Consider the following 13,849-nt stretch of genomic DNA (forward strand, 5'->3'; position numbering starts at 1 on the left):
ATTTAATTTTTGGCCTAATAGAATATTCTTTTTCTTGAGGCCATTATCCTGTGAAGTTACCAAGTCATGAAGCAGTTTCACTTTGTTCTTGTGTTTGAACTCCAAGACCTGGCTCAAACAGGTTGCAAAAAAATCGGGTCTGTGGCTGAGATCCATGGTTTCAGCACCAGTTCAAGTTGTTCCCAATTTTTAGTATAACTAAGCTGGAGAAATGCAATACAGTATGTCTGCGACCAAAGTATGTTTGTAAACCTTAGGAACCTCTGAAGGAGCTCTACTTATATTGGTGCTGTATGCTAACTTCCTTCAAGCTTTTTACTTGTGTAGAAGCCCCTGCTCGCCTATTCTTTGAGACAGGAGATCTAAGGAGTCAACTCTGCTGGGATCAGTTGATGGTGCTGTTTTATCCTTTAAAATCTTAGTTTCCAAAGCCTGTTTTCTGGCTTGACTCCGATCCCTTTGTGATTTCAAATGCCTCAAGAATGGATGTTTGTTGCTGAAGTAAAAATAAGTCCTGAGCTACCCTGGCACCTGGGTGTTAGTAGTTCCATTCAACATCTTGCTCCTGAGTTTTCCAATCAAAGAAAAGAACAGAGAAATATTCTGTTGAAAGAAAGAAAAGGGAATTATAAATATTGGATAATTCCAAAGGACCTGACATTCATGTCTCTTTAAATCCACTGCAGTGGCTACCTCCTGCTTCTGTGGCAGCCTTGCTTGAACTGTCCAGGTGTTTTCTGTTACACTGGAGGTACCTTTGCTTTATGTAGTACAGACATTTAGTCAGAATTGTGCCAATTCTCTATCACTAAATGTGGAACTAAATGGAGAGCACCCTTTCCTGTATCATCAGCTAAAAGATTCAGTTTCTTTTCTCTAGGAAGGTCTTCCATCAGTGCCAGTGGATCCCATGCTACCTCAGCTATGCAGCCTTTCCAGATTTCTTAAGTATGTTCAGAAGAAGCCTCATCCAACTTGTAGCACCCTCAGCATTCTGGGGCAGAAAGTTCTGTTGCATCAAGAGCCATGACTATGTATTTGAGACATTTGCTTCTGTCTTCATCTGTTGCCTTTGTGCTCTTTAGAAGAGTCAGCAGTTGGTGCCCCTCAGTCCTTAAGACACTTTTTAGAGACCTTGGGTCACTTCTAGATTTCAGAGTCTTAGTCCATGTAGCAGTTCTTTTTTGTTGAAACTGTCAGTAACTTTGATCATATTTATTATAGTTGTCTGAATGTTTCCCCGTTTTAGCTTTGATTTGGAAATGTGACTACATAAACTTTTTTGCATCAGAAGTCTGGTTATATGTTTGGTTTTCTTTTATGGGAAGTGCTTGGTGCTTATTTTGCCTGCCTGTGAAACTGTGGCCTTAAATGGCACTGCCAGAAAAAAAGCCTAGCCAGTGGCTTTTGTGTTTTAATTTCTACAGTGTGAATAGACAATAGAAAACACATCTTAGAGGTTGTATACTCTGCACACCACACTTCAAATTGTTGTAGACAAGTTGTAACCTGTGTATATGTAACAAAAATGGGGAAAATCTGAACTGTCTTCAAGTTCCGCATCCAGAAATAAGGCAAGAAAACCAGCAAAGTTGAAGAATTTTTTACAATAAGCAAAGTACAGATTTAAATGTTACTCTTGGCAAAATCTGAATATGCAGCTTTAAAACGTGGTGGACCATGGAGAATGTATGGTAAGAAAATTGTTTTGCCTTGGTCAGTCTTTGCAAGTCCTGACCAGTTGCTAGATCCCCAGATACCTTATTGAAAGTGAGTAAAGATACAGTATGAGTTTCATCTTTTTAAAAGGCAGATTACAAGAAAAATACCTTAAAGACTTGGAAATGCATACTCTGATTAAACTTTTCTCAATGTTTTGAAATCCTCTGTTATGCTAATTTTGATTTTAAACTTCTGTTTTTAGGCGTAATATTATTGAAGCTGTGTATAGTAGGCTGAATCCACACAGAGACAATGAGGGGGTAAGTTCTCATTTTGATTGCTATACCTCTTTGTTAATGTGAACATCAAAGTCGTGTCATACATTAAGCAAAAATGGTCATCATTGGCACTAAAGTATTAGAAATATATGTATTGTAACATACTGGTAATTTGTACCTTGCTTTGGATGGACTTGATATAGAAGTTCATCCTCAAAAAGAGAAAATTGACACCCAATTCTGAAAGACTTTTTGAACATCTAAATAAATGACTACCACTTTCTCAGTCAAATCTGTGAGGCAACGGTGCAGGGTTTTTCTAAATTACAGTTTATTAGTGCAAAAAATTAATAGCAAATTCATTACTTAACTAGCTGTTATGTCTGCTGTCCAGAAACATAGTACAAGTGGGGGCAAACACACTTCCTGCTGTCTTCTGTAAGTGTGGGAGACCTTCGTATATTGAATATAAAAGATAACAAGACTGATATTAGCTATCTTTATTGTATTTACACTGTCTTTTCATATCCCATCTCTACTGGTCCAAGGAAGAGTATAAAGTGATTATAGATTACTTCAGTTATGATTTCTAAAGTGGCTTACATTTTTCTGCCCACTTCCTACTAACTTGAATTTGAAATAGTATGTTGAAATATGGTTTACTGTACTTTTAAACCTGATTATTAGGTGGCTCTTAATATTAGTGTAAATAAGTAATAACTGGTGTTTCTATCAATTGTGGTTAAATTTGTTTTAAAACTGTGGAAAGAACTGATAAAAAAACATCAGTGCTTGTACATATTGTCATTTCCTGTACAGGTTATGTGAACTGCTTTGTGGAAGTACCATTCCTATTCTAGCAAATCTTTTGTAATACTTTTTTCTTCTGAGATGGCTACAAGGCCTTCAGTCAGGTAGTTATTACAGTGAATGATGTTGCACTTGAAATACGTTGAAATTATCAATTGTGCACCTTGAGATAGTAAATATTCGGTCTCACCACAGTTATTACTGTGTCTTTCCCATTGTCCTCTTCTCTTAACTGCCTGTATTTGATTTATTATCTTCAGTTAGAAAGCTTGTGTGGGTGGAAGGGGCCACTATTCTGTTAGAGCACAAATAGAGAAGAAATCTCTAGCTTCTTAATTTTTTAGGATTTGTTCATTGGTCTAGTTTGAAAGTGATAGGGTATCATTTTTTTCATTTCACTTTCAAGAAATTCTGCAACAGTACCCCAAACCAAGATAGACAAAATTTTCTTCTTTTTAGCTTCTTTAGTCCTTCAGGAAACTGTGCACTTCTATCAGCCTGCTGTTCCTTTTTTTTTATTTAGAGAGAACTTTCCCAGCTTTTTGGGAAGAAGTTACTGTTATAAGTGGCTTATTTAAAAAATAAATAGAAATTAAAACAGCATAGGTTTTACAAATAATTGGGTATTTTAAGAAAAAATGTTACAAGTTTGTCTAATGGTTACTTTTTAGAAATGTTATGTATACCATACTTGCATTTATTATGCACCTGTTCTAAGTCTAGATTCACTTCTCAGTAGTCATGCAACTTTGCTGTAAGTCCTAACATGCAGTAGAGCATCCTTTTGACTATTGGCTCCTTTCAGGAAATGTTTGTGCATATTATCCATTTTAATTTAATAAAATGAGGTAGCTAACCTAAATATGCATTTTGCTTATAAAAGAACATACCATTAACAGCTTTGACCTTTCTTGCCATTAAAATCCCTGTGTAGTTGGTTTGGCTTTTAATTTGGTTTCTTTAATAAGAGATGTGAACAGTACACTCCAGTCTGCTTCCTAAATTTTTCTTGTTGGTATAGAATTGCAGATCTCGAACATGATCTATTTTAAATAGATTGGATTAAATTTTAGCTTGATCTTGTGATGTCATTTGCCAGTCAGCACCTTTATTCTTTCCACCTTGAGTGATAGAGACCCAGAGCAGTTTGAGAGGATGAGCTCCCCCTTGGTGAAGGATACAATTCCTACTTGCACCTTCCCATCAAGTTATCTGACTGTCCTTGAAGTGGGTGAGTTTAGTGGGCCTCATCTCTGAGATGATGAAAACATTACTTCCTTGCTGGTTTTACTCAGTTTCAGGTGTATATGTGGTGATCTTGTAGCCTTCTGAGCTGTACACTTTAGTTTAGTTTACAGAGAGGTTAAAAGGGAAGGAAGCTGTTAAAACCATGGTTGTATCTCTTTCTAGGTTAGCTTTTACTCGGCACTTGAAATATTTCAGGTAGCATTATGTTTGGGTTTTTTGTTTGTTTGTTTGTTTTTTGTTTTGTTTTGTTATCCAAACTAGTGATGGAAGATGGTAGATTTTTATTCTCATGTGTGTTTTCTGGGAATCCTTAACATAGAGCCTAAATAAGGAGATGTCATACAGAGCAAGAGTGTGAGAAATGAAAGAATCCTTACTACAGCAGTATTCAGAGATCACTAGTCTGGTTTGAGGGTATAGCAGTCCTAAATGTTATCTGCTAGGAAACTCAGCAGATTACAGGTATTTTGCAAATCTGGGGCTGGAGAGGGCCCTGCACTGGGGTCACAATGAGCAACTGTACCAGTGTTTGAGCAGAGATTTCTGCTATAAATATGGTGGCTTGTGCCTTTACGAATGTGAGTGAAAGCACAGAAATCTGTGCTGTATTGGGGCCTGATGCTTTCAGATCTTTAAAGGGAATTTAAAAGAATGTATTCATAGCTAAATAATTGTTACCACTGATGTTGCAATACCACTGAAGAGTTGTTCTACTTACTGTGTTTAAGTACTACTCTTTCTTTATGACTACTTGTCTGACCATTTAAATTTTTTGATGTGTTCCTAAGACTAGGAGACTACTACCCAATTAGACTACTTCACTGTATGTATATATCCTTGAACACAAGGAACAATGTTAAAATTACAGTGGCTGTGTTAATAGTTCCAGTGGCATTTGTTTAAAGCTGCCTTTGAGCATCTTATTTTAAATCAATCACGTTTTTCTCTTGTTTTTACTAATAATACAGTCTGGCAGTTGGCTGAACCAAATCCTATGTCATTAAGGGCTGGTACACATAATTAAAAAGTGTACATGGATGCAACTCTTACACCATTCTTACAACATTGCAAATCCAGTCTTTAATACATAGCAGCCCTTTTCATACACATAATTTAATAGCACAAAAGTTGTGTAAAAATTGTGAATGCTCATGTTGAATATAGCTAGCACAAATTTATTCTTGTTTTTATGGTCAGTAGCACTTAAGTTGAATTGAAATGTGGAGGAAGACAAATCCTACCTTGCACAATAAACATAGTTTTCAGGGACCTGTTCTAGCCACACATCATTAGAGAGAAATCTCTGTCTATGTAAAAAGGCAGTTTGTCCTACTGTCCTTGGGGTTTCTTGTCTTCTGAGCATGGAGGTACACAAGGGAAGCACAAAATAGTCCATAAAATAGGGTGCAACGCAAAGCAGGATGTGAGTTTGAATGTCAAACGCTAACAGTGCTGCTAATTCAACTCCTACCAGCATTTGAATTGCTTAGGAGTCTCAGGGCTGCTATTATATTGCTTATTGCTTTTACTCTTCGGTGTTGCATGCAGCAAAATTATTCACTTCAGTCTGCCAAAGAAATTTTTAAAGATCTTGGTATTGTGAAATGTGGAAATTCAGTATGTATGTGTGCTAATGTCAACCTCAGAGCAAAACTGATGGAGTAGACAAAATATGGAATTTAAATGTTCTCTGAATTTTAAAGAACTGAAAGTGTTCAGGTATGCTGCTATGGTTAATATTAGCTAGGTATATACATAACTCAGGGGTTTTTTTGGTTTTTTTTTTCCTTTGTCAAACTAAGAAACAGGATGCATCTGTAGCCTCTTCTTAATCCCTGAGTTTTCACTGACATTGTACTTATAAGGCATTAAATGAGTCCCACTTCATATATTAAAACTACCTTCTTTATCTTGCTTCTCCTCACTGGGCTCTTGAAGGAGAAAAGAGTATTGAGTTCTTGAATATTCTCTTCAATATTTTCATATTTGAATATGAAAATGCTAGTACACGGGAGTCAAAACATCTCAAATAGACCACAGCAAACCACTGTGAAAGTATGTCTCTTATTTACTGAATGAATTAAACTTAGAGGGATGCCATCATATGCAGTAATACTCATTTTTGTCCTAAAATTGTCCCCATTTTAACTTGGACTGTGCTAATCAGTCTTGGGGCTTTTTATTCCAGAAACATTGCAGAGAGCATGCTAAATTTTACTGATCACAAGATATTTTCTGAGCGCTGCTATTAAGCTTGTAAATGAGTGGCAGCAGTTCTTATAGTTAGGAAGCTTTTGGACTACATGATAATAAAATGAGGTCAGCATGTAAACATGACAGTCTGGATTGTGCCTCTAATGTCTTGCAAAATCTGCCAGCTTCCAGAGATACAGTTTTATTTGTCTAGATTGAAAAATTGCTAGATATTAATAATATAAAAGATACTGTTCCCTTAAAGCAACAGTACTGCTTCAGCACTTCAAAGTGAAAATACCTAGTGTCAGTGTCAAAGCACTGTTACAGATGTGCAAGTCTATCACCAAAAAACACAATATTTTTTTCAACTGAAGGCTTGTAACCAAGCAGGTCATTTGCTGAGGAGACTTGCATACCTTAACCATCACTTGATACTGAGATTTTGTGCTGTAGGTTCTTGGGTTTGACATTAAATAACTGTTCTACCTGCTAATTTTTCGAGGTGATATGCAATCTGCCTAAATATGTGTCTTACATTGGTCAAATACCAGCATTCCTGATGCTCATGGGTAGTTGCTTGCTTCTTTTCTGGCAGCATCATGCATGCAAAAATCAGAGTGTTTACTAAAACACTGAACATTTATTTCAATGTGATGCTTCAACTAAACAGCTATCAGTAGAATTACTTATTCTCTGAGTTATTCACAGAGCTGTGCTGCTACTGGCTGTGCAGAAAGTCACAATTAAATATATTGACCTGGTGACTAAAGAAGCTTAAATTTTCAAAATTTCTATTGACAAATGACCAAAGTTACGGGGGGTATGATCTGTATTTATCAAAGACATTTGAAGTAAAGATGGAGTTAATCGGGAAGAGGTACCTTGACTGAAATTCAGAATGAATTGAAATTATTAAAAATGCAGGTTTAATAGTTATAATTTCTTAAAATATGTTGTATAAAAGGAGGAGCACAAAATACATTGTTCTAAGTTGTGTGTTGTTAGTAGGGTGCTTTATATTCAAATAGAGCCAAGCTGATATTTTCTTAGTTTGAAAAAAAAAACCCTAGTTTTTTCGGTTTGCTTTTTTTTTTTAAATTTTTTAATGTGGTTAGAAGATGTTTTAGTTTAACTGGTGATTTTTTTGGGGTGTTGAATCTCAACGAAGGAGCCCGGCGCGGCCGAGGAAGGCGGACCGCAGGGGAGGTTGGTGGAGGCGCTGCGGCAGATGCGGATTAATCACAGGGGCAACTACCGCCACCTGCTGGAGGAGATGCTGGCCGGGTACCGGCTGGCGCAGCTGCAGGGCCAGGGCTCGGAGCGCGGCGCGCCTGAGCCCCCGCAGCCCCAGCGTGAACCCCAACCCGCAGCCGAGCCCCAGCCCGCAGCGGCACCGCGCCAGGCCGCGGGCAGCGAGCAGAGCGGCCAGCAGCACGCCTGACACTCCGACAGCCCGCCCGACCTGCGCTTCACCTGCCACACCGCCGCTCCCGTGGCTTCCATCCCGCCTTCGGCACAGCGAGCCTACCAGACTGTTTGGTTTTACTTTAGCTGTTTGTACACATTGTTTATACGGAGCTTTGATTTCCTTACAAGCTCCACTGCTATGGGATGTTACGGTAATTGCATCTTACGTTGTGTAGCGAGATGTAACTTCCCGTTTGAAATTTTGATTTTCTTTTTTTAAATCCTGTGACGCCAGCAACAGGAATCTAACATGATAATGCAAAAAGATGTTTTAAAAGTTTTTCTTTTAAGAACACTCTTAAATAATAGTTTTGATGTTGTATGTTTGGTCATTGTAATTTACATCTTAGTTGTATCTTTTGTGCAATTTAATTGAATTATACAAATTCTTCAGGGGTTTTTTTCCCAGCATCATGTACTGCATGTTTGTGTTTGGTTTGTTTATAGTTTCTATTACAGCTAAATTACAAGAGCTGTTATGTTTTAGTTGTCACTTTTGAAATGTTTGATTTTTTTAATTTTTTTTCTGTTTAGATTGTATCCACTGTTCATCATAAAGACTTCTTTTCTAGACAATGGTATTATTACTTCCCAAGTTGTAGCATAGCATATATCCAGAAATGAAAATGTACTTAAATTTAGTACCTAGTGTCAAGTTATAATAATTTGTGATCAACAGAAAATAAAGAATATGCTGTGGAATAATATCTGTATGCATATTGACTCTTTTAAGCAATAATAAACTTTCTTTGAAGTGTTACCATTCTGACATGACTTGAAACTTTTCATAGCTTCTGACATGAATTTATGGTGTTCTTTAGTTTCTACAAAGCTTTGAATGATTTTGTGTTTGGAGCATTGATCACAATCCTGTATTTGGGCAGCATTTCTCAAGTTCAAGCTAAACATCAGCCATATAAATAAATAAACTATTCTTCTAAAGTTTGCCTTCTGCCACATCTTTTCCTGGTCTCTTGGGGTACAGCATATACTTAAACATGCATTTGGGTAGGTCGGTGATAATACTGCGACTTTGCAATAGTGGTAGCTCGTCTGCTAATAACTGAAATCTGGAATTCTTGTGTCAGTTGTCAGTTCATAACATGTAACATTTGCAAAAAATATAGTTGTTCAAAATAGGTGTGAATTTTGTTGCCTTAATGAGCATGAGCCTGCAGGAATTTCTTGCAGACCAGTAATGCATGAAAACCCGAGTTCCGTAGTATTTTGTAGAGCTTTTATTTGTTCTGTACTCCACAGATGTAGTATGTATTTAGTATAATTTTAGATAAATCTTGGTTTTAAATCATTCTGCTATAATAGGTTTACTGGATTCATGTTTTATAAAAGTAAATTCCATCATGATGTCGACAAATGGCAAATATTTGTGTGTGGAAGTGGGCAGGTATGGAAAACAAGGAAAATGTTTTCTGTCTTATGCTAGTATTCTTCTTAATTATGGCACTGAAATCCAAACTACAACAAAATGTTTTTGTTTGTATTGGTGAGTAGTAATATTTCTCCTCTTCTTTTCCTGTAGGGTGCTGGAGATCTAGAAGATCCGTGGTAGCCTTACAAATCTACTAAAATGCTTTTGATTCTGAAAGGGGGAAAAAAACTTTTAAATCTGATTTCTTCAATACAAGGGAAAATTTCTGGTGGATTTCCAACATTTTGTGAAATGGGCAGAAAGATATTAGAATTTTCCATCGTTTGTTCATTTTTGTGTTTTCTGATATTGCCACTCTTAGCATTGCCTGTACTACAGTATTTTTACCAGCCTCAGGCATACTGATTACATCTGTAATGAACTCTGGCCCTAAAAAAGAAGGAAGGAAGGAATATTCTCTCATCAGATTGGTGTATGTACCTGAGGTACACGGGATTGTAGGTGTCCTCTGAAGATACACTGTGGCTAAATGAAACGTGCAACACACAAGCTTGAGAGAGAGTACAAGTGGTTGGTTGAGACGTTTCTTATTTCACTTTACCGAGTTGGAAGGCTTTGCAGCTCTGTGGCTTGGAAGTAATTTCAATTGGGCAATACGCTATCAGATGTGTATTTTTTTTTTTTAATTTTCCAGTTTTACCTGTATTACCAGACCGTTAGGTTTCCCTGCGGTGTCCAAATTGTGATACGTTGCCTACTGCTTGCTTGAAGATAAGTGTATTTGGCAATAATATATGAAGATTCTAGGCATCTAAAACCAGTAAGAATTTTACGCATGTGTACAACACACCCTTCAACTCTTGCTAGAGAAAATCTTTTTAAAAAAACCAAACTGGTGAATTTATAGGTAGTAGTGATTTGCTTTGACATCTCTCACAGCTGCAGGTTTTTTTAAAAATGCTGAAAATTTGCCTTTATTATAATGTAAATTGTGATTATTTTTTGTTCTATATGTGGTTTTCTATAGTTTTTGATTTTTTTCAGCTTAAGATACAGACAGAAGTCTTGTGTAATATGGGTATAATTTTTAATTGTTTGCATTATTTTCAAAGTTCAATTTATCACTTTGAGATTACTATAAATACACTTAAAATTATCTATTTTAAATTAAGAAAATATTAGAGATATTTTCATGGGTTCAATGACCTTTCATTTTATAAGCAATGGGCATGGTACAGAGTGGCTGTCATGTAAGGTACTTGAAGATTCTTAGTTTAATTCTATTTTTGCAATAACCTTGACTTTTTTTCTGACTTCTTTGAGTTGTGCATGTAATGAGTCCAGTAAATGCTGAAAATGGGGAAGAGTAAAGTATTTATCTAAAATAAAAGCTATTGGGGAGGGGAAACAATGAATGTATCCATCTGTACATGATTTACATGCTGTGGATGCCTTGTAAACATTTTCCTATTTGTTTAAACTGTGTTTCAGCGAGGATGTAATTGCCCTTGTGTGTAGTTTTAAGCTAATGACAGTCATCAGCTGGTTTTGTGTGAAATTAAATTCATGGTATTTTTCTGTAACTTTATCCCCATGGTGAGTCTGTAAAAACCACACGCTCTTTCATACTGATGCCGAAGGCCAGCTTTTCCAGTCATTTTGATTCACTGTGTATCTGATTTATTATTTTTTTTGGTCTAGAGAGGATTATTGCCACAGTATATTTTATTTATTCATTAGATTTTAGCCTTGTAAGTTAAAGTGTTTTAAATGATGATGTTAACAGGTATTTGTCCCTTTACTGGTTTTTTTGGGGTTGTTAAAAGATAGGGAATGAAGAATGCAAAATGGTTTATTGTTCAGACTGTCCGCTCTGGTCCAACCCTGTACTGATAGTACCTTCCCAGTATGATATTGTGATGTTTCATACAATACAGTGAACATAACCAACTTGTTATCTTCAATAAAGGATTGCTAAAACAGTGTGACACGCTTTCTTTTTTCTTGAGGAGGACCTATTAAGAAAGTACAAGTGTTCTGTATAAAAAGATAACCCAGTAGGATTTATGAGGTTTTCTTAGTTGGTGGATTTCTGTTTGTTTTGTAGCAAATGTGCCTCTTCGTCTCAGAAAGGCACAAGTCTCAAGGTAGGCTTCTCTGTGGGAGACAGAAGAGTGCAAACAATGTTCCATGCTCGTAGGGCAAATCCATCCCAAATTTAGCTGGAGGCTTGATCTAGCTATGGGAGAGCAGTGATTTAAAGACTAAAAATTCAGATTAAACTTGACTTTTTGATCAACTCATTTCCTGAAGTTTCTTAAAGATCTGGGGTTAAGCCTATGAAATTTCACTGTTGCACAGAGTTTTTAATAGAAATTTCATGTTAGAACTTTTAATTTTTTTTTTCCTAACTTACTAACATAGTTGTTTAGCTGAGTGGAAAAGAACAGAATCCTCCATGATATTGATACTGCAGGGTAATAACCTGGCTGAATAGGTATAGTTACTGTAGAACAGACATCTTTACAATCTGTAGATTTTTGAGTCTACAAATGTGTAACTTCTTTGAACGTTTTTGTTTGGTTTGCTTTTACAGCATAATTCCTGCATGCTTTCCTCATGAGCTACAGTTTTAATACCTTGTTCCACTGGTGAAACTTTACTCCATAGGCTTCAGTCCTATGAACACTTACTTATGTAGATTTTTTACATTAAAGTCAATAGTTTCCCTCACTTCCAAGGTTTATGCTACTTTGTATCAAAGTGGAGCAGGCACACAGGTTTTTCAAAGAGAAGGACCATAGCTTGCGCAGCTACATCAAAATGTAAATCAAGACAGCTTTTTCTCCTCTAAATTAGCACTACTTGCCATTCATGCATCCACTTGGTTACGAATTCTGGTCATGTTTTTACTTTAATGGAAATACTGTGCAGATGTCAGCAGCCTGGGAAAAGAAAAGCTCTGCTTGTTGTCTTAGTATTCTTAGTGTGAGAAGAAGGAATTCTATCATTCATTCAAACATGTATTTGCCATAACTTGTCAACATTTTAAGATTACATTGTCTTAATTACATTGCCACATGGTAACTAACATAAAGATACTTATGTGGAACAGTGGGAGTGGGAAGTATGTCTTCCACCTCCAGTCTTTCTCTCTTGCGTCAAATTCAGCTTGATTTAATTTTTATGACTTCTCCTGTAACAGAGGCAAAGTAGTCCATGTCAGTTCTCAACTCTGCTCTCTGAGCAAAATAAAGATCTGTTTTAACTGCTCCTCATTAATGTGTGAAATGGAATAGGGGATAACAAAGTAGATGCAAATATAAATGATGTCACTCTGACCTCAGAAGTCTCATATTGGGGATCAACTAGTGTGACAGTTTCCTCTTAATAGGCTGGATCTTCATGTGGTTATTTTAGCCCATATACAAATCTTTGCAAGAGTTGGCCAAAATATCCATATTTTTCGTGGCTCTAGATGTGACTCTGATGCTGATGTTGCTACTTGGGTGGATTGAAAAAAAACCAAAAAAACCCAAAACCACAAAAACTGTTAAGTTGTTGATTCTTTTAGCACATCACAGGCTAGCTATTAGTGGCTAGGTAGTTTCTTGGTATCATGTATAAAATGGAGTTCAGCCACTTCATCTCTGAACTTGTATACACTGTCAGCCATAATCACTGGCTTAAATCTTGAAAAGTAAAATTAGCCCCAGAAAACTAGTAATTTTTCTTTGGCACTTTGAGTGGAAATCAAAATCAATAGGAACTTGAGATTAGTTACAGCATTGAACCAAGTTGTAATGGGCAATTTTTACCTTGGGAAGATGGAGCAAAAAGCAATGCGGCCTATCATTAGGTATAAGTCTATACTGGCAAAAAAAGGGGAAAAAAGAAAAAGCAGGCCACAATGCTAAGCAGTTTTTAATTGTCAACCAATTTGCAGTTGCTTGGGCTGGAAAGCAAATTTTAGATTTGAAGGGTTGTTGCTTTTGGCTCTTTATAGTTCTTTTAGTTCTAAACTGAAAAGTATGTTGGCGGGAGCTGCACTGGTACAGGTAAGCAGCTGCATGAGATGCTCCCAGAGATGAAGGCAGCTTGACAAAACCAGAAGAAAGTACCCAAAGTCACTGAATTTGCACAGTACAATCCAGGTAAGTATGCAGTTCATGCAGTTAAGGCTCCACCTGGGGTCTTATGTCTTTGTAACTTGTTTTCTCTGTGTGCCAGTCTGAACTTGTCCTGCTTGTGTTTGTTTAGGCTGTTGCTCTGCAGATCTGACTTAGCTCTGCTTGGTTTGTACTCATGTTCATACCTAGGTGCTTCTCTGCTGATCGAAACACGAGCAACTTTTGTATTTTAGCATTGACTGTGCCTCCTGTTTGTGTTCCGCTCACTGTCGTCATCTGTCGTTTCCATCATTCACTCTGTCATTTCACCAGTGCTGCTGTGCTTAGCTTGTTGTACATCTGAAAGGTCATGTTCCCCCTAAGATTTTACATTTCCTTCTTCAAAAATCTTAAAGCTGTCCTTAGCTGTGGTGCCTGGATTTAAAGACTGGGATTAGTGAGATCGTCCTTCTCCTGCTTCTGCCCCTGGCTGTCCTGCTTTGTCTATGCGCAGCTTGACTGGGAATTTTCAGAAAAAAAAGTCCTTGGTATGCTGATACTGTGATTCGTGACTGAACTAACATCAACTGATGATTGCATCAGCACCTGCTTTTAAAAGGAACAAAAACTGGTAAGGGTTCAGGTCATGGGGATGGGCTGATAGGAGAAAAAAATTGACATTGCCCATT

The 13,849-nt window shown here is 36.9% G+C and overlaps 1 protein-coding gene across 6 annotated transcripts in view; it reads left to right on the forward strand.

The window, feature by feature from the left end:
* The window catches only part of PPM1B (protein phosphatase, Mg2+/Mn2+ dependent 1B), a 58,751-nt gene extending 47,715 nt beyond the window's left edge, over positions 1-11,036 (forward strand). For 3 of the 6 annotated variants that reach the window (XM_085054991.1, XM_085054990.1, XM_085054989.1), the window contains 2 exons: positions 1,925-1,982; positions 7,363-8,603. In XM_085054991.1, the coding sequence (XP_084911117.1) occupies positions 1,925-1,982; positions 7,363-7,635 (331 nt within the window). In that variant the 3' untranslated portion in view covers positions 7,636-8,603. Of the gene's footprint in view, positions 1-1,924; positions 1,983-7,362; positions 8,604-9,201 lie in introns of those variants that run through there. The other 3 variants (XM_085054993.1, XM_085054992.1, XM_085054994.1) reach the window with 2 other exon arrangements.
* Positions 11,037-13,849: the final 2,813 nt, after the last annotated feature.

Source organism: Lichenostomus cassidix, chromosome 3 (assembly GCF_008360975.1).
Source record: "Lichenostomus cassidix isolate B80296 chromosome 3, HeHo_3.0, whole genome shotgun sequence".
Taxonomy (NCBI): Eukaryota; Metazoa; Chordata; class Aves; order Passeriformes; family Meliphagidae; genus Lichenostomus; species Lichenostomus cassidix.